At 41.4% G+C, this 18,726-nt stretch overlaps 2 protein-coding genes and 2 long non-coding RNA genes across 4 annotated transcripts; 2 read left to right on the plus strand and 2 right to left on the minus strand.

The window, feature by feature from the left end:
- Nucleotides 1-316: 316 nt before the first annotated feature.
- spint2 (serine peptidase inhibitor, Kunitz type, 2) lies at nt 317-9,577 on the minus strand. The gene is made up of 12 exons (XM_052077524.1): nt 9,217-9,577; nt 9,136-9,153; nt 6,734-6,904; nt 5,418-5,504; nt 4,626-4,655; nt 4,477-4,500; nt 4,172-4,333; nt 3,812-3,862; nt 3,503-3,685; nt 2,337-2,381; nt 1,591-1,699; nt 317-956 (listed from the first exon to the last, which is right to left on the minus strand). The coding sequence occupies exons 1-12, from the start codon at nt 9,575-9,577 to the stop codon at nt 872-874; spliced, it is 1,326 nt and encodes a 441-aa protein (XP_051933484.1). The 3' UTR covers nt 317-871.
- LOC127608483 (uncharacterized) lies at nt 8,956-9,587 on the plus strand. Its single transcript, XR_007964271.1, has 2 exons — nt 8,956-9,153; nt 9,217-9,587. It is a non-coding gene; the product is annotated as an uncharacterized LOC127608483 (long non-coding RNA).
- A 3,047-nt stretch (nt 9,588-12,634) lies between these two features.
- On the minus strand, nt 12,635-17,635 carry LOC127608487 (uncharacterized). The gene is made up of 2 exons (XR_007964275.1): nt 14,220-17,635; nt 12,635-14,184 (listed from the first exon to the last, which is right to left on the minus strand). It is a non-coding gene; the product is annotated as an uncharacterized LOC127608487 (long non-coding RNA).
- ppp1r14ab (protein phosphatase 1, regulatory (inhibitor) subunit 14Ab) lies at nt 12,653-18,025 on the plus strand. Its single transcript, XM_052077567.1, has 4 exons — nt 12,653-13,076; nt 16,704-16,784; nt 17,071-17,103; nt 17,621-18,025. Exons 1-4 carry the CDS (start codon nt 12,858-12,860, stop codon nt 17,756-17,758), a joined length of 471 nt encoding a protein of 156 aa, XP_051933527.1. The 5' UTR covers nt 12,653-12,857; the 3' UTR covers nt 17,759-18,025.
- The last annotated feature ends 701 nt before the right edge of the window (nt 18,026-18,726 follow it).

The following is an 18,726-nucleotide window of genomic DNA, read 5'->3' on the forward strand; positions in this document are numbered from 1 at the left end:
ACGTGTCTCTGTCGAGACCGTTAAAAGCATAAATAAAGTGTACGTTTTTTAAAAAACCAACACCACAGCTCTCCTTTTTCGGAGCTGCAACATGTATCTATATCTATTTGAGCTATATTAACCTGCTATCAAAAACTTTTTCCATTTTCAAACATTTTTTATATAGCTCAATGAAGCCACTAGATGTTGCTAAAGAGCCGCATGCGACTCTGAAGCCGTGTGTTGCCGACCCCCGCCCTAGACCTAATTTGAATGACACTTCAATCGCAAGTGTGAAGTCATTTTAAAAGTTGAAGTACAACAGAGAATTACTTCATTCAACTCCTTACTGTCACTTTATTTATTGTAGATCATTTTTTCCAACAGAGTGATATTTCCTTTAAAAAAAAACAACAACCAACCAATCAAAAAAATATTTTTTTGAATTGATTATAACAGATTGAAACAGTTGATTTTATTCGTGATTTCATTAACAGCAAATCAACTTTTTACATTCAATCCACCTGCAAATCTGACTGAAATGTCACATTTCATCATGAAAAAGTTTAATTAAATGCAAATAGTTCATGTTTTCATGCAATGTGCTGTAACTTGTAGATGTAATATAAGAAAAAATGTTTACCAGAAAAGTGATTAAATGTTAAAAGGTAACGTGACTCAGGCTGCTCAATGTTCTTCAGCAATAAAATAAAAACATTAAAAACATGCCAAGTGGTGCAAATCATCAACGCTTTAAAGCAAAGACAATAAATCCTACCATTAAATGGTGAGCTCATTTGCTTATCTTACCCTAGCATAAAGACAGGAATTAGACAATCGAGTAAAAACTCACTTTATTAGGTACGCCACCTAAAGCAATCCCCCCAGTTTCTCAGGCTTTGCCACTGATGGGCAAGGGCGGAATGTTCAGAGACTCCAAAGACGAGCGCACCTCTGGAAGAAGTTCTTCCTTGTCACTGAAGAGAAACGAAACAAACCAACCCGTCAAATCGCAAGCAGGTCAAGAACTCGCGTCATAGTGCCACCTACATGACGGGAGACAGACGCAGACATTGCAGCATGGTCACCACCAATGTGACCACTCTAGAACAGACCCTGGTACTGATCTGAGTAGTACCAACCCAGATACTGGTAATCTCGTACGAATCAAAGTACGGACAATAATAGCACCAATCCAGGTACTTATTCTAGTACTGATCCTGATTTTAGTATTGAGTGCAGTACAGATCCAAGCACTCACAACAGTACTGATTGTTGTACTGATCCTAGTCCAAATAGTGGTGCTAATTCCAGTACCAAGCCAGGCACTTAATGCAGTTCCAATTCTTGTACTAATTGAAGTACTGGAAGAGGTCTTAATTCTCGTGCCAACTAAAATACTTATGCTAACACAGATCTTAGTACTGCCCAGCACTAAATGCAGTACAGAGTCTTCAAAGTGCTGACGGTGTTAATAATTCTACAAATGACCCTAGAAGTGATCCTTGTACAGACCTCGGCACTGACTGGAGTATGACCCAAGATAGAGCTTTTAGTTTTGTCGTTTGGAGTGAGGCTAGGAGTTGTGTCTAGCGCGATGGCTCCACCCACCTGACAACAGAGGCTCTGCGGGGCAGGCTCAGACGTCTCAGCATGGTCACCACTAGTGTGGACACCACCACGGTGCAAATGGCCGCCAGGGTCAGGAGAACAATGAAGGCTAAACACCACCAAAGACAAGACAAACATAGAATTGATATTGCTAATACAATTAATACAGTATATTAGGTCCTCTGTAAGGGCTTGGACTTTGGAGCCAGAAGGTGAAGGGTTTGAGTCCCATTTTGGACAAATTTGTAAAAATGGCAGCTTGTTGCTTCCTGGCCGTTGTTGAGGTGCCACGCTATACAAAGTTCTGTTTGTGCGCCTCTTTCACTCTTCTACTTGACAGTCCTTCAAGGCAGTCAGAGCGTTTTCAAACCGTTTCCTCATTCAACTGAAGATGACTCGGCAACGGGAGCAACTGGTAGTTCAGCATCTTGCTCAAGGGCACTTTTGCATGGTCAAGGGGGGCTCAGAATCAAACACACAAGCTTTAGGTTGGGAGTGGACAACTATCAACTGGTGAATGCCGCCAACTGGGGGTGGAGCTCCCCAGGGGTCAATACTCGGACCCCAACTCGTTCTTTGTATGGTGGCGGTGGGAGTTTGAGCTTCTTTCCCATGTTGTCACAATCGGTTTAGATGCTAACCGGAAGTGAACGTACCAGTTAACGTAAAGCGGAAGCACCGAGTCCATTGGTTTAAAAACAAATTTGAACTAGCTGCCGTATGATGTGTGGATTATGAGGATTTACCGGCGGTCCATCGGCTGCGTGTTTTATCCCGACCTGCAAAGTAACCTGAAGGAACAAAAAAAGGGGAACATGAGACACCATAACAGACAAAAAGTTTGGCAGGTTCTGGTACCCATCCTGGTTCTGTTGCTTGTATTCACCTTGGTACTAAATATATAGTGTGGCTCATGGTTCTGAGCGGGTATGTAGTACTGTACCTTGTACTGACAACTGCACTAATTGTAGTACTGACCAATATACTAAATATTGGACTGAACATAATACTGATACTAGAACAAAATGAAGAATTAAAATTCTGATGTTAGCACTTCATAATAATCCTGTTATTGAGCTGAATGTCAACCCAGGTAATAAAAATAGCACAGAATGTAGCATGGGTAGATCCTTGGTTGGTACTAATTCAAGTACCAACCAAGGGTTTAAACATAGCACCGTACTAACTTAAATGCAGACACTGCTACTTATACTAGCATTGACACCGTTACTCCCATGACTAAATCTAGCAACTATCCTGGCGCTCACCCAACTACCAACTCCGGTACTAAATATAGCACTGAACGTAACGCTGACCCTCATACCGACAAAGAAATAAAGTATAGTACCGACCCTTAAATTCACAGTGGTATTAAATCTAGTGCTAACAATGGTATTTTTCCTCATATTGATAATTGTACTGTTCTCTTTACCAAGCATGGTACCAGTTGTAATACCGGAAGTGGCAATGTACAGTACCGCTAGACTGTATGTGTTTGTATCATTCACTTCCTGTTTTAATATACGGTTTTCACTATATTTTCTTATTGTATTAGTTATGTTTCTGTTATATATAAAGTGCTTTGTTACAGCTGCAGCTGTTGTGAAATGTGCTTGTAAAGTTGCATTATATTGTATTGTACTAATGGTAATTATTAAATCTTAGTACCGATCCTGTTAAACAGCTGACCCAGTTCATAATTATTGAATGTATCACTAATCCGAGGACCAAATCTTACACGGATGCTATTACTGACCCTGGTTCTGAGCCAAGTGCCAACCTTGATAATAAATCCAGTCCCAAAACTTGGCCCAATATGAATAATGACCGGAGTACTGATTCAAGTACCAATCCCGTTCCTGATCTAGTACAGACGACCATGGTGAGAACGAAAATAAAAGTGGGCCGTTACCATCTGTGGCGCCGCTGCATCGGGTCTGACACTCCTCAGCGCTGCTGTATTGGTTTTTGTTGCCACCACAACCTCCATAGATGAATGATTGACAGCTGCCTGTGGCCGGGTCGTAGTAAAACTTGGGGAAGGCGGCGCGGCAGGGACCCGGGTCAGGAGATGACAAACAGTCGTCTTCTGAAACTAAACAAAAAAAATACAGTATATATACAATATATATACTGCATCTAACGTTCAAGGGCAGAACTTGTTTGAGGTCATCTGACTAGAAAGACAAAGCGGGCAAAGTTGAAAGAAGTCAGAGAGTACCTGAAGGCGAATCAGATGAGTCAAGCTTCTTGGGGGTGGGACCGACGCTCACTGCAGGACACACACAAACGTGCGCCCGCACACACACACACACACACACACACACACACACGCACTCGCACTTTGTAAAGTATTATCTCAAATCGCAATACTAGGGGAAAAAAAATATATTGCAATTATATTACTTTTCAAAATGGTCCAGCCCTAAACTAAGGTAAGAAATCTGGAGAACTCAACCCATTTAATACATGCCAGGTACTACATCTCACAATGACCCTTGAACTAAATCTATCACTGAACCTAGCACTAAAACTAGTAGCACTGAAGCAGATGTATTATTGATGGTAGTATTGTCGTTACCGTGGCAAGTATCCAAGCAGCTCTGTTGGCTGTCGTAGTTGTTCTTGTTGCCTCTGCAGCCTCCGTAGATGAAAGTCTTGCATTTGCGCGCCTGGCTGTCGTAGTACCAGGCCCGGAAGGCCGCCCTGCACGGACCCGCCATCGGCTCGGCCTCACACCGGTCTAATGGGCCCACAGCAAGTGAAAGTCACCCATGTGAACCGGTACCCCAACCATGGCCACTAAATGCCACCACTGTTCAACTTCTTTGTTTGAGAGCGCAAAAAAATAAAATAAAAAGAGGATATTAAACCAAAGTATCATACCAGAATAGTCCTCAGCAGAGAGCACTACAGGACAGAGAAGAGAAAGTGAGAGATGTGTCACAGTACTGTACACTATCGCTGTACTTCATGAATACATCAATATATCAATAATCTCTCCGTATCAAGGCAACCAGTCACTCACACTTTACCTTTATCCTCGACAAGATCCCACAGTTCACCTGCAAAGACAAAATGATGAGTACTGATCCTGGTACTGGTCCAATTATTTACAGTTGTACTAAATCTAGCACCAAATCAAATACTAATCCTTGTTGTAGTCCGAATACTGATAGTTGTTCCTAATCTTACTAAATACTACTAAATACAGTGCCAAAATGAACACAATGACCCTAATACTCATCGTGGTCTGAGTACAGATAGTTGTAATGAATCTAGTACCCGTCCTGGTACCAAATATAGTTCCAAATTTAGTCATGATACAATTACCAATCCTGGAACTGGTTCGAGTTCCGAGAGCTGCGCTGAATTTAGTTCCAACCCTGGTGCTGATCCTACTAAAGACAACACCAGTATGGGTATGAGGATCAGTAGTTGTACTGGTTTAGTATGATCTGAGTCTTTATACAGATCCTGCTAATGAATACAATACCAATGCTAGCATGGCAATAGTTGTACTGATCCGAGTAGAGACCCTGGTACTGAGCACAACACCGAACGTGGCACTTGTACGAGTACTGACAGCTGTGCTAAAATCTTTGTACCAATATCCTGCTAAGATATCATGAAGACTACAAGCCAAGCAAATATATTGTTGCTGTGTTCAGCCGACACTGTGCTGCTACTTCTGCTAGCCACATTCTAACAGCACTAGAGCAAACTTAGTTTTGTTGTCATCAAGTCCTTAACAAAACGCTAACACGCTATTCGCACAACTTCCACCGCTACACCTTGGAGCATTTTGAATGGTTGTGACTATTTACTTAGATCGGCAATGGGCTGCGCCATTCGAAGAGATTTCACTGAACTGCGAGGTGTCACCGCCATCGACGCTTCAGGAAGAACAGAACCTGAGGACAAAACCCGGGAGAGCTATCTTAGCTTTCTATCGTGTCGTGTACTCTTGTACCTTAACCCTGGAGAATCCAAGAAACATTTTCTTCTTTGGAAAATGATGAATTATACATTAAATGACTGCTATATGTCCTCTGAACACCAAAATATAAGTTTTTCAAATATTTAATGCTTTAATCCTAATTTACGATTAGGGCCAAATTTGAGCCTTTGGAATTTAACGGTAGCATTTGAGTAGCAAAATGTGTAGGGGCCAAATTTGACCCCGTGAGTTCTCCAGGGTTAAAGTTAAATTGAAACATTAGCTTTTGTGACAGAAGTACTACGGCAAGCCGTTTGAGCTGTACTACTGTGCATTCGTTGACCCCCTACTAGTGACGTGCTACCTCTTAAATGGCACACGTAGTACCTTAAGAAGGATACCAAGGATATGGAATAAAAGTGCAAATGGATTTCTCAGCTGGTGTTTCTTTTCTGAAGACTCCCCCGTCTTGGCCACTGTAACCTGAGGCTCTGTGGCGCAATGGATAGTGCGTTGGACTTCTAGTCACACTATATCAGACATTCGAAGGTTGTGGGTTTGAGTCCCACCAGAGTTGACTTAACGTTTTCCACATATCTAAACACACGGGTTTTCATTTTTTTTAATTATTCATAAATTCCACGATAAATAATTCACCACTTATTTAAACAACGGATTCAGAAATGTTGAATTTCAAAAATGAACCATCTTTTGGTTAATGCATTATTTTAAACGGATCATTTCACAAATCTCTTTTAGTTTAACATTTACAAGAACTTCAGTTTTTAAAAAGTCAATGTAAAGTTGTTCATTTTTTTCCTATTTTTTTCAGTGCCTTATTTGCAGTTAATTATTAAACAAATGTCTTAAAAAGTTGCACGAATACTAATATTTTTCTATTTCATTATTTACAAGAAATTAATCAAGGAATTATTTAAAATAATACTGCATGCATGTACAAACATGTAACTAATTTCTTGCATCTAATTTTCAATAAATGAATGCTAATTAACGTTAACGTTAAATTATTTGAATTTATTCTTTACACTTAACCATATTTAAATGTTAAACTATATGTAAAGTTCTCCTGAAGATTTATTTAGTAAGATAATAAATTGACCAATTATTTAATGACTTAACTCTGGTCTAACCATTGACTTTAAACAGCAAGATTTAAAAATAAATAAATGAACAAAGGGTCACCTGTGACTCCATTACAAGTGGCCTCGCAGTCTTCGCGGCTCTCGAAGTTGTTGGCGTTGGCATCACAGCCGCCGTACGTGAAACTGCGGCACGTCTGGTTGACGACGTCGTAGTAGAATTTGGGGAAGGCGGCGCGACACGATCCGACCTTCTTGGGCTGGAGACAGGGATCTGAAACAAGAATCCACATACAGTCGTCGAGTCAAACAACACTGAAAGGGCAGCTGGTCTTTTACCCAAGGGTCATGAGAAGTGCAGATTTCAATTCTGATAACCGATGAATTAATAAAATATATACTATGAATAAAATAACTTTTTTTGGGGGCCCTTAATGAGCAAAGATATGAATGAAAGGCAGAATATTTGACTATTTTACATTAACTTGTCTACAATAGTACAAAATCTGAAAAATCTGACAGTTTTAAGGGTGTGTGTGTGTGCGTGTGTGGGGCAGGGCGTCGACGTTCAAACGTGATTATCTTTGTCATCCGTTGTAATGTCTAAAAAATAAACAAAACAAACAGTGCCAATGTCACTTGAATCATCGGCCAGGCCCAAGTTTGCACTGCTCCACTTAGTGTTTGCGTTGGTGTTGGTTCAGACGTTCACACTGACAAAAGACAAAAAAGAAAACAAGCAAAGAAAAATTTCCACGGAGGTGACATCTCACCTCAATCCTTTTATTTGCGTGCGGATCGGCTTTGTTTCTGTTTATAGGGGTCATATTGCGAGATGGAAGGAGCCAGACCAACCGGTCTGACATGCCCACACATTGTTGAGAATGACAAATATGTTCCCAGACAATTGCATGAGGCCGTGTGGTACAGCATTCCGACCGTAAATGTAATAAGTATGACCTTGGTTTCTCGGTAATTTTGAGTAACTATCATTATTCTAAGTGAGGCAATAAAATCCCATTGTTGGGTGCATAGAAAGTCAAAGAGAACATTTGCATTTGTTCAGATTCCCATATCATTTGAAGGCAACGTGAGCCACCGCGTGGTTCCCCACCCTGCTGCCTTTGCCTCCCAAGTCCTGTGTGTGTGTGCATGCGCCGGACACATCATCGCATCTCGTAATTTCATACATTAATTTTTCAGTATTTTTTTACACTGTCATACTCAGTTTTGTTCCCACCTGACCTAAAATTTAGACCCACTGTGGTAGTTTCTGTTGTTATTTTTATTTATCTATTAATTTTACATAACCAATACTTAAGCCATTCTTTACGTTTTTGCGTCTGATGGCGGCGAACCGGGTGGGGCGGCGGGTCAACAAGGTGTGCAACCACCAGTCGCACATTGTTGAGAATGACAAATATGTTCCCAGACAATTGCATGAGGCCGGAAATGAATAAATCAAAATAAATGAGATGAAGGGTGTGCTCGTGTTGATCGAAATGTTGGAGCCTCCATTACTTCCTGTTATGTCAGTTTAACAGTTGGGCAACTTAATAATAACAATTCCCATGCAGTGTTTCAATAAGGAAAGGTTTTGCCTTTTCGGTGGCAAATGAACTCATGAATTGATTGACTGATAAGATGTGAGCTGGCGCGCAAAATGCATGTTTTCTTACCTCCAACAAGGAAGTAACAGTACATTGTCGAGCTTGTTTGTTTCAGGGGATTTTGGTAGACAGAAGATCCGCAACCGTTGTGACCACAATACAGTATTATTTTGTAAACATATGGCACATTCGACATGGTTCTGCCATTTTCTCTCATTTGTCCGTGAATAAAAATTGAGAAAATAGTCATATGCAGGAGGTGTGAGCAAAATTTGGATTGTTGGGCCTTGAGGGAAGTCAAGTAAGTGGCATTCTGGATTAACTTGTACATTAATTAAACTCCATATATCCTTAATTTAGGGCACCAACAATAAAGTGTGAGCTGATATAAATGTTTTTTTTGTATAATTACAAAATAAGTAGAGAGGTATTTTGTAACTTATTTACTATATTTTATATATATATATATATATATATATATATATATATATATATATATACACACTTATTATTTTCCAAATGAACAAAATGAATATTACCATTAAAATCTGGCTCAAAATTAATCATGCAAGTTGTTCCTAAATGATTCAATGACAAATGTGGGGGTTAATTGATATGCATGTATATGTACAAATTACAAAAAAAGTTTTAGTATTGAAACCAACTCCTTTACTGTAGCAAATAAAAAAAACCTTACTCTGAAATATACCCAAGTAGAAAAGTTCTTTTCGAGAAAGAAAAGTCAAGTTTTGATAAATTGACACAATGGGAAAAATATATTATGTACTTAAATTCAGTAGCTAATCCTTCGTACTTCCAAGTATATGTACCTCGTTACTTCCCACCACTGTGTAGTACAGCACTTAATGACAACATTTATATAGTTGGTTCTTACTTGTGTCATTTTTGGAGGGTTGCGAGGCCTCCGCGAGTGGGACGGCAAGCAACAGCTGGTCGTCGGTCTTATTTCTGGAAGGTTTCGAGTTCTCAACAAGCGGGACGGCCTTCAGTGGCTTCTTCCATCCGACCAGCTGAAACTGGGAGTTGGGACTCGGCTCGCACACGTTGTGGCCGCCGAACAAGCACCTCACCAGCAGGCACTGCGCCGGGCCGTCAGCCGGGAAGCCCAGCAGAGCCATCTGGCAACGGAGATCATCGCAGCATTTCTCCCGGCAGTCCGCCGGGTCGGAGATATCCAAGCGTTCCACGATCGTAGCTCCGGCATCGAAGGACGGTGCTCCCAAGTCATTGTCTAATGGCCTCCAGTCGCAGGAAACAACCAGACCGACGCAGAGAGACCACAAAGCACACCCGAGGGGCGCTCGTTTCATGTTCATCTTCTTCTTTTATGTTAAAGCTAAAAAGAAGGCACCCGTAAGAAGACGAAAATAATCTCGTGGGCGACGATTCACTTCCTATTTCTTTATGTCGTAGCAGATTTAACCTGACTCACAGGTGAGGCTCTGGGCACGCCCACAGAAACTACGTGACTTTTTACAAACGAAATCATGTTTATTGATTTTTTTAAAATTTGATTCTATTGAATAAAATCCTTTACCACGACAACAGAAACAGTGAAACGTACCCGTCCCCGGTTATTTGCCATTTTATTTGCTGTTTGAATTTCAAAGAAACTACAAACACCTACCACGTGATGTGTTCTAGCCAATCAGCAAAGAGTATTGCTCAACAATACAAACAATAATTACATAAAAATTCACCCCTATTGTAAGAGACTGTACAAATATAAGATAAGATATCCTTTATTCGTCCCACACTGGGGAAATTTACAGCCTCCAGCAGCAAGAATGTATGTAGAAAGAAGAAAGGAGAAAGAGAAAAAAAAAACAACAAACATCTTTCACTTAAATGCAATATGAACACAAATGGATAAATATATTATATTATATTATATTATATTATATTATATTATATTATATTATATTATATTATATTATATTATATTATTATATTTAAGGGCAGCCCGGTAGTCCAGTGGTTAGCACGTCGGCTTCACAGTGCAGAGGTACCGGGTTCGATTCCAGCTCCGGCCTCCCTGTGTGGAGTTTGCATGTTCTCCCTGGGCCTGCGTGGGTTTTCTCCGGGTGCTCCGGTTTCCTCCCACATTCCAAAAATATGCATGGCAGGCTGATTGAACACTCTAAATTGTCCCTAGGTGTGAGTGTGAGCGTGGATGGTTGTTCGTCTATGTGTGCCCTGCGATTGGCTGGCAACCGATTCAGGGTGTCCCCCGCCTACTGCCCGAAGACAGCTGGGATAGGCTCCAGCACCCCCGCGACCCTAGTGAGGATCAAGCGGCTCGGAAAAAAAAAAAAAACAACAAACATCTTTCACTTAAATGCAATATGAACACAAATGGATAAATATATTATATTATATTATATTATATTATATTATATTATATTATATTATATTATATTATATTATATTATATTATATTATATTATTATATTTAAGGGCAGCCCGGTAGTCCAGTGGTTAGCACGTCGGCTTCACAGTGCAGAGGTACCGGGTTCGATTCCAGCTCCGGCCTCCCTGTGTGGAGTTTGCATGTTCTCCCTGGGCCTGCGTGGGTTTTCTCCGGGTGCTCCGGTTTCCTCCCACATTCCAAAAATATGCATGGCAGGCTGATTGAACACTCTAAATTGTCCCTAGGTGTGAGTGTGAGCGTGGATGGTTGTTCGTCTATGTGTGCCCTGCGATTGGCTGGCAACCGATTCAGGGTGTCCCCCGCCTACTGCCCGAAGACAGCTGGGATAGGCTCCAGCACCCCCGCGACCCTAGTGAGGATCAAGCGGCTCGGAAAATGTATGAATGAATGAATGAATATTATATTTAAATAGATATTTCTGTACATTAAACCATTCTATGAATATATATGCACACACATATACACATAAACACACTAGCTGGTTCGCCGCCCTCCAGGCGGCTCATCAGCTAGTTCCTGCGGAAGGCTGGTAAGGTGGGCCTTCGGGCCACAAAAGTGTTGTTGCTTGGTTCAACTTTTTGTTCATCTTCATTGCTTATCGCGAAAATAAAGAGATGTTTAGCTCTACTAAATAACTAACAATTTTATTGCAATGCTTGTGGGTAGACAACATTTTTTCGCTAAGATGCCCGCGCGATCGTAGTGAGCCACTGCCTGAGCGGCGCAGTGGCGGCACGCAGCGGCGCGGTGAAGTAGGTACGTTTTGAAAAGGGACAGACGGAAGGACAGACCGCGTGCGGGACGACGCGCAATATATATATAGATATATAGATAGAAGATGTGTGTTTACACACACATAAAATGTATTTATTGCATACAGTATATTATTCTTATTAACAAAAGGTGATGATTTGCAGTTAAGTCGCCAATTTATTCTTATTTTTTAAATTATTTTAAAGAATATAAGACATATAAGTCATATAAGACGCCACACATGATGGCGGCGTGGGTACCCGCAGCAGCTCCTCTCTCCTGTGGTTGAGAGGAAATAAATTTTATCTGTGCTGTATGTTGCACATAGAGCACATTTGACAATAAAGTTGACTTGACTTGACTTGACACACATACTGCGTGACCTTTCCCAGCAAATCATCAAAAAGTATTGCTCATCATGGAAAAACGCATTGAATGACATATTGCTGAATCTTGAATAGAAATACTGTACTGTTTCGATCATGAATGTCTATACACAGCTGTAAAAAAGGATTCTAAGTTCAAAGTAATAATGTTCATGGGTAAAATAAAATTATAAATCTTGAGTATCTCGTTTGATCTCCTAAATTAATCAAATAATATGTGCTATTCAAGGGTCATAAAGTATGTTAATGCAACACGTTCAATTATGAGTCATCACTCTATTATTATTTTAATAATTATATTTTTTTTGTATTGACACGTCATTTAAATTGGAAAATACATTTACATAAACTTTGTCAACGTAACGACGAATGAAAAAAAATATTAATCAGACGTTCCATTTCAGTTACATCATCATAAATAATAATTACACATTACGTATTAAACTAACCCGCGGGGGGGGGGGGGGCGCTGTTCCTCTTCTTTTCTTTTGCCAAGCGAAAATTCATGGAAAGAGTCGGCGCTAGGACGCATCGGGGAAACGTACCTTTATGCTGCATTTAGTGTCTATTCGTCAATTACAACATCCAAAACTAATTCCGTTTGGTACAGCATTCCGACCGTAAATGTAATAAGTATGACCTTGGTTTCTCGGTAATTTTGAGTAACTATCATTATTCTAAGTGAGGCAATAAAATCCCATTGTTGGGTGCATAGAAAGTCAAAGAGAACATTTGCATTTGTTCAGATTCCCATATCATTTGAAGGCAACGTGAGCCACCGCGTGGTTCCCCACCCTGCTGCCTTTGCCTCCCAAGTCCTGTGTGTGTGTGCATGCGCCGGACACATCATCGCATCTCGTAATTTCATACATTAATTTTTCAGTATTTTTTTACACTGTCATACTCAGTTTTGTTCCCACCTGACCTAAAATTTAGACCCACTGTGGTAGTTTCTGTTGTTATTTTTATTTATCTATTAATTTTACATAACCAATACTTAAGCCATTCTTTACGTTTTTGCGTCTGATGGCGGCGAACCGGGTGGGGCGGCGGGTCAACAAGGTGTGCAACCACCAGTCGCCCAACCGGGCCCGCGGGGGAGGCGGCGGGCGCGAGCCGGGCGGCCACAGCCTGCAGAGGCGCCAGGCTCGAGTTACTGTCAAGTACAATCGCAAAGAGCTCCAGAGGAGGCTGGACGTGGAGAAGTGGATCGACTGCGGCCTGGACGAGCTCTACAGGGGCCGGGTGAGTACCGACTACGTGCTGTGCTGTCGTGGCCCTGATGAACTGCCGTTGCCAACCAAAACAGCAGCACAGAGAGAAGGAAACTCTCTGACAGACAAATCTAAATGTGGAGTCCTAAACCTACTACCATCCATCCATTCATTTTTTGAAATACTACAAATACTACTCTATTACAATTCCTACTTTCTACTACTAACACACTACACTTTGACCGCAATTACTAAAACAATCACAAACAATTATCACCACACAACTACGACTACTACTTCTACAATTAGTTCTACCAGTACTACTGTTTGCAAAAAAAAAAAAAGAAACCAAAAGAAGATCAGATCAACAGTCTGCTTTCACAGAGGATTCCAGAAATCTGAGAAGATATACTGTTGAGAGACTAAAATGTCAAGGATTTGGACAGTTTTAATTGAATGAAAGATCTTTTAGCAGTTAATCCATGATCCAAAATATTTATTGATTAATTTGATGATGGATTGGTTGTCGATTCATCATTGCACCTTTGGACTGCTATTATTATTTTACTACTACTATTATGCTATTTTTAATGACGAGGTCCATCCATCCATCCATCCATCCATCCGTGACAGACACATCGATACTATTAGTGTCATATTGTATGAATGCCCTGAAAAACAAGAAGCCATTTGAATATAAACTGTGCAGATGGAATTGTTTTATTTTGTATCAGAGTATGAAGATAAATTGTTTGTTCGATCAAAAAAAAAAAGTCCAACATTGTGAAAGGTCTCACAGAGGATTGGAAGAGTGTTTGCCGTGTTCAGGGTGGACACAAAGTGGAGCTGACAGCGCAGACACAGCTGCAGGCGGTGTGTGGGTGTGCGTGTGCGTGTGTAGCTGTGCAGACATCCAAGTAGTACTTTCTGACATCACACCGAGGACATTTTGGTCAGTTGCCGTTAGGTTGCCACCCGCCGTGGTCGGCTCGAGACTTTTTATTGTTGCGTCGTATCCGAATGACGTATATACTCCAAGTACAAGTATCCCTACAGCTATTACACCAACTACATGACTGCGAGCACAACTACGCACCACTTGTACTACTACTCTCACCGCAGTTTTTAGTCATGCCATGCTCTTCGGACTTACAAACTCACAAATATACAAAACATATACAAACGGCACCGCTACTGCTTCTTCAACACACGATTACTACGACAACTACTGCTTCACTACCAAGACTTCGACTACAACCGCGACTGCTCATCGGAAGAACATTGTTACGACTGCAGTCTTACTTTTAATAATGCAGCCATCTGCCCGCGACTACGACTACTACAGTATTAAAAACACGAAAATAATATTGTAACACACTTGAATTTCTATTACAACTACAATCTCCACTTCTACATATTAGTAATATTACTGCTACGAGTAGTAATACTACTTCTCGAAAGTTCATTTTGAGGCCCGTATTCATTTGAAATGTACTCGAATCACATCAACCGTTTTCCTTTCCCTTCATTCCTTTTTTTTTTTATGCGGTCCATCTTTGATCAAATGTGGGCGAGGTTATAAACGTGACAGAAACAAGAAAAAGTCACACCGGGCTTTTAGATTGATAATTTGAGTGTCCAAATGGTTGTCTTTGTTCATCTTAGACACACAAACACACACACACACCCACACACTCTGTGATGCATAATAGATGAAGGTAAGGAGCCAGAGGAAGACAATTATTTGTCCCCTGATGTTACCCAGTTAAAGCATGCGTGTGCGTGCGTGTGTACTGTCTGTTAGTGTGAATGTGTGTGTGTGTGTTCATGTGTCCAGTGATAAATAGATAATTACATCTGCCCTGATTGCTTCATTTCCTGTCAAACATTCCATCTGGGCACATAACATGCACATACAGCTGAGAATGTTGTGACAATTTGTACACAAACTCCAGATGCTTCGTCTACTGCTGTGTGTATCAAGCTCCAGCTATGGCAGCACACACACACACACATTTTTTTTAGTCTCCAGAGGTACACATCACTACAGACAAATAGACACTTACAGATAAATATACACAATCCTCACACATATTAATACATACACCCAAATGCACACAGACACACACGCACATGCTTGCACTAATCCATCAGTGCGTACAATAAACGTACACACACTGGTGATGACACACGAACAATCGCCGCTAAGGTGATGATGTTCCATTGGTGATGTCATAATGGCGATGAGAGTTTTTGTTCAACTAGTCATCAACCAATGAAACAACGGGGCAGCCAATTGGGGAAGCCTCTCACACGCAAATAAAGACCAACTGGAAGCAGACAAAGAAAAAGACAGATGCTAACAGCTATTAGTGCTATTGATTTATTAGCTTGACATCTGTCTGTGTTGTGTGTGTGGGGGGGGGCGTGGGGGCGATCGTGTGTCCGTCAGTTGTGATATATGGACCCTTCTTGATGGCCCCCATTCATTTCCCCATATGCACATTCACACACGCAGATACGCTACTACTGCGAATACAACTGCTGTTTTTAGTATTACTGTACTACTACTACTACTACTAGACTACTATTTACACCACTACCGACTCCTATGACTATACTATCACTGGTACTTGTCCGACTCCAGCGGGCGCTTCTATTGTTACTCCACCTCTTACTGCAACTGCTACTGTTATCACTAGTAATGGTACACCACTACTAATATTACTAAGGTACTTCTACTACTACTTGTGATGTTAAAACGTGTACACGATGAATGCGGGCGTGTGTTTTTGTCTTTTGTTGCAGCGTGGTGTGTTTCCTAGTTTGTACCTTCCCCCACACCATACACACTCGTATACACAACTCACACAGATGCACACAAAGAAGTCAGCATTAACCTAACGAGGTCAAATGGAGCTTCTATTATGGACCAACACACAGCTTAGTGTGAGTGTGCGTGTGTGTGTGTGTGTGTGTGTGTGTGTGTGTGTGTGTGTGTGTGTGTGTAAAACAACACTTGCTGACACCACAAATCAGTCTCTGAATGCTAATCTGAACATGCGCACACTTCATCAGTTGGACGTGATGACATCACACTGAAGACTGCAGCAGATAAACAACAGGGGGGCGGAGCCTAGTACTAGCATCCAAACACACACCTCTGATGATTTTGGTGAGAAAGTTTTGTGATCACAAGCCGTGTTTGTTGCAATAATAATATCACAGTTGGTGAGACCCTCACTTATGAGTAATCAACATATATACCCTGTTTTGACACGCACGAACATGTACCCAGCACACACTCATCTGTCACACACGTGTCCTTGGCTACTGACCTTATATGGAAAGAACAGACGGAGAATGTCACAGGAAAGTCATGTAGCAAAGGAATGGCAAATAAACCCACACTGCACCTCTGTGTGTGCGCGAGTGTGAGAAAGGTAAACACGCTTCCATCTGCACGCCTGAGTCAATGAAATAATTAAACGTACCTGCGACCTTCTTTCATCTCCCTTCTGTTGAGTCTGTCTCCCCCTGTGGGCTCCCTGAGGAAGTGCAATAGTATATTTGGCACTTTTAGCACGTTCGGCTGTTGTGAGGAAATTATGATAGACTGACCTTTGGTGTTGTTGATGATGATGATGATGATGATCAGGAGGAGGACATGCCCGAGGAGGTGAACATCGACGATCTTCTGGACCTGAAGACGGATGCTGAGAGGACACACAGACTGCAGGTGGCGCTCTTCTACTTCTTCTCAATTCTTTGACTGAATTTAAGAATTTAACAATGAGACACATACAATGCTCAAAAGTCCATATTGTTAGCTTTTGGCCTATAGATTGATCACTACTCTTTCTAATAGAGTAATAGTACTTTTACTAATTCTTGAAGTGTCCAGAATCAATGCCTTTTTGTGTTGTGTCCTCACATATATTCATTTGTGTGTGTGTGTGTGCGCGTGTGCGTGTGGGTGTGTGTGTGTGTGTGCGTGTGTGTGTGTTCGTGTGTGTCCATTCCAGGAGATTCTTCACTCGTGCAACAACAACACTGAGGTAAACAAAACATCCCCAACAAACAACTTGCAAAATGTTGCAATCCTTATGATGCGCAATATTAGCATCTAAGTACAGTGGTACCTTGACTTACCCCAGCTTTCAAGTTGTTTGAGTTTTGAACCATCACTTGGTAAATTTTTTTGCATTGTGTTGCAAGCAAAAAAAAAAGATAGGTCATGTGTTTAGCCAAACCACTTAACTTTGTCTTAGCATTCCGTGTAAGCATAAATTGTTACACATAATGTGAAACATCATCGATGAGCTAACAAAATAGCATCAATGTTGAGGTAGTTTTAAACCTTTAAACAACTGCAATTTAAATACAAACCGTACACAACAAATATGGACAGATCATGTAACAGGACTCCTTGGCATATTGTCTTTATCTTCTGCAAAAAACAACTGACATTACTGCAGCTTAGTTGTGATGGTCTTCTTCGTGATTTATTGTCAAATCTACGAGTAGTACGTTTGGATGTATTCCTGCATGTGTGTGCTTGGGTGGTCCCGGCAGGTGTTCATTGGGGATTTGGTTGCCAAACTTCATGGCCTCCAGAAGCAGGAGGAGCTGCACAACGACGGGATCGACCAACCACAGCTCCACATCTATCCCGCCCGTCCCGGATCGGCCGACAGGGAGATGCTGCACTGAGGAAGCGAGCGCACCCCTTCTACTAACCTCACGCTGGCCACCTGCCATGAGGAATCCCGGACCACAAAACAAGCACGCCCAAATCCTGCATCCATCCTCCTCCAAGTGTTTTCCTTCGTCCAAAACTTCAACCATGAGGCACAACAAACACAACCTCAAAAATATATCTCCCAGAACCAGCAAGAACCTCAAAGCACAACAAGAAGTGGACCATCAGAACTTTGATGATGATCCCAAATCTATCAATACACTTGACAAACAATCTGATCACTCTTTTTTGTTTTTCTTCATTTTTACATTTCATTTCCTGGTTTCGTGGACACACGCGCCTGTTTGAAACGTCAACATGTGATGTCACCTCGCAAGCACTCACAAAGCCGCGTGTGTGCACATGTGTCTGGATTTTCCTGTTTCGCACACAAATATTCATCACACGCTCCTCAGCCACAAGCCTTGTTTACGGCCACACGCACACTCATAAAATACACACAAATGGACGTACAACATACACATTCACATATAACACAGACATGACATGATACATCCTACGTGATACATAACTCGCACACAATTTTCAATATATGCCAAGGAATTTACACACTGCATACACTCATGCCTAATCAACTCAGATTAAACATAATACACATGAACGCAAAATACACACATTATATATAACTCACAAAATACACGTGACTCACACATAGAATTTACATACATACATTTTCCGAACCGCTTTATCCTCACTAGGGTCGCGGGGGGTACTGGAGCCTATCCCAGCTGTCTCCAGGCAGTAGGTGGGGGACACCCCGAATTGGTTGCCAGCCAATCACAGGGCACACACAGACGAACAACCATGCACGCCCTCACTCACACCTAGGGATAATCTAGAGCAGGGGTGTCCAAACTTTTTGCCAAGGGGGCCAGATTTTATGTGGTAAAATGTCGGGGGGCCGACCTTGGCTGACATT

This window comes from Hippocampus zosterae, chromosome 10, assembly GCF_025434085.1.
Source record: "Hippocampus zosterae strain Florida chromosome 10, ASM2543408v3, whole genome shotgun sequence".
Lineage (NCBI taxonomy): Eukaryota > Metazoa > Chordata > Actinopteri > Syngnathiformes > Syngnathidae > Hippocampus > Hippocampus zosterae.

Excerpts from the sequence above, each read along its gene's own strand:
- spint2 (XM_052077524.1), bottom strand. The coding sequence starts at position 9,577 with ATGAACATGAAACGAGCGCCCCTCGGGTGTGCTTTGTGGTCTCTCTGC. Across the intron at positions 4,334-4,476 it reads CTCTGCTGAGGACTATTCTG|ACCGGTGTGAGGCCGAGCCG; the intron begins GTATGATACTTT and ends TGGGCCCATTAG. Across the intron at positions 957-1,590 it reads CGCAGAGCCTCTGTTGTCAG|TGACAAGGAAGAACTTCTTC; the intron begins GTGGGTGGAGCC and ends GTTTCTCTTCAG.
- ppp1r14ab (XM_052077567.1), top strand. The coding sequence starts at position 12,858 with ATGGCGGCGAACCGGGTGGGGCGGCGGGTCAACAAGGTGTGCAACCAC. Across the intron at positions 13,077-16,703 it reads ACGAGCTCTACAGGGGCCGG|GAGGAGGACATGCCCGAGGA; the intron begins GTGAGTACCGAC and ends GATGATGATCAG. Across the intron at positions 16,785-17,070 it reads AGAGGACACACAGACTGCAG|GAGATTCTTCACTCGTGCAA; the intron begins GTGGCGCTCTTC and ends TGTCCATTCCAG.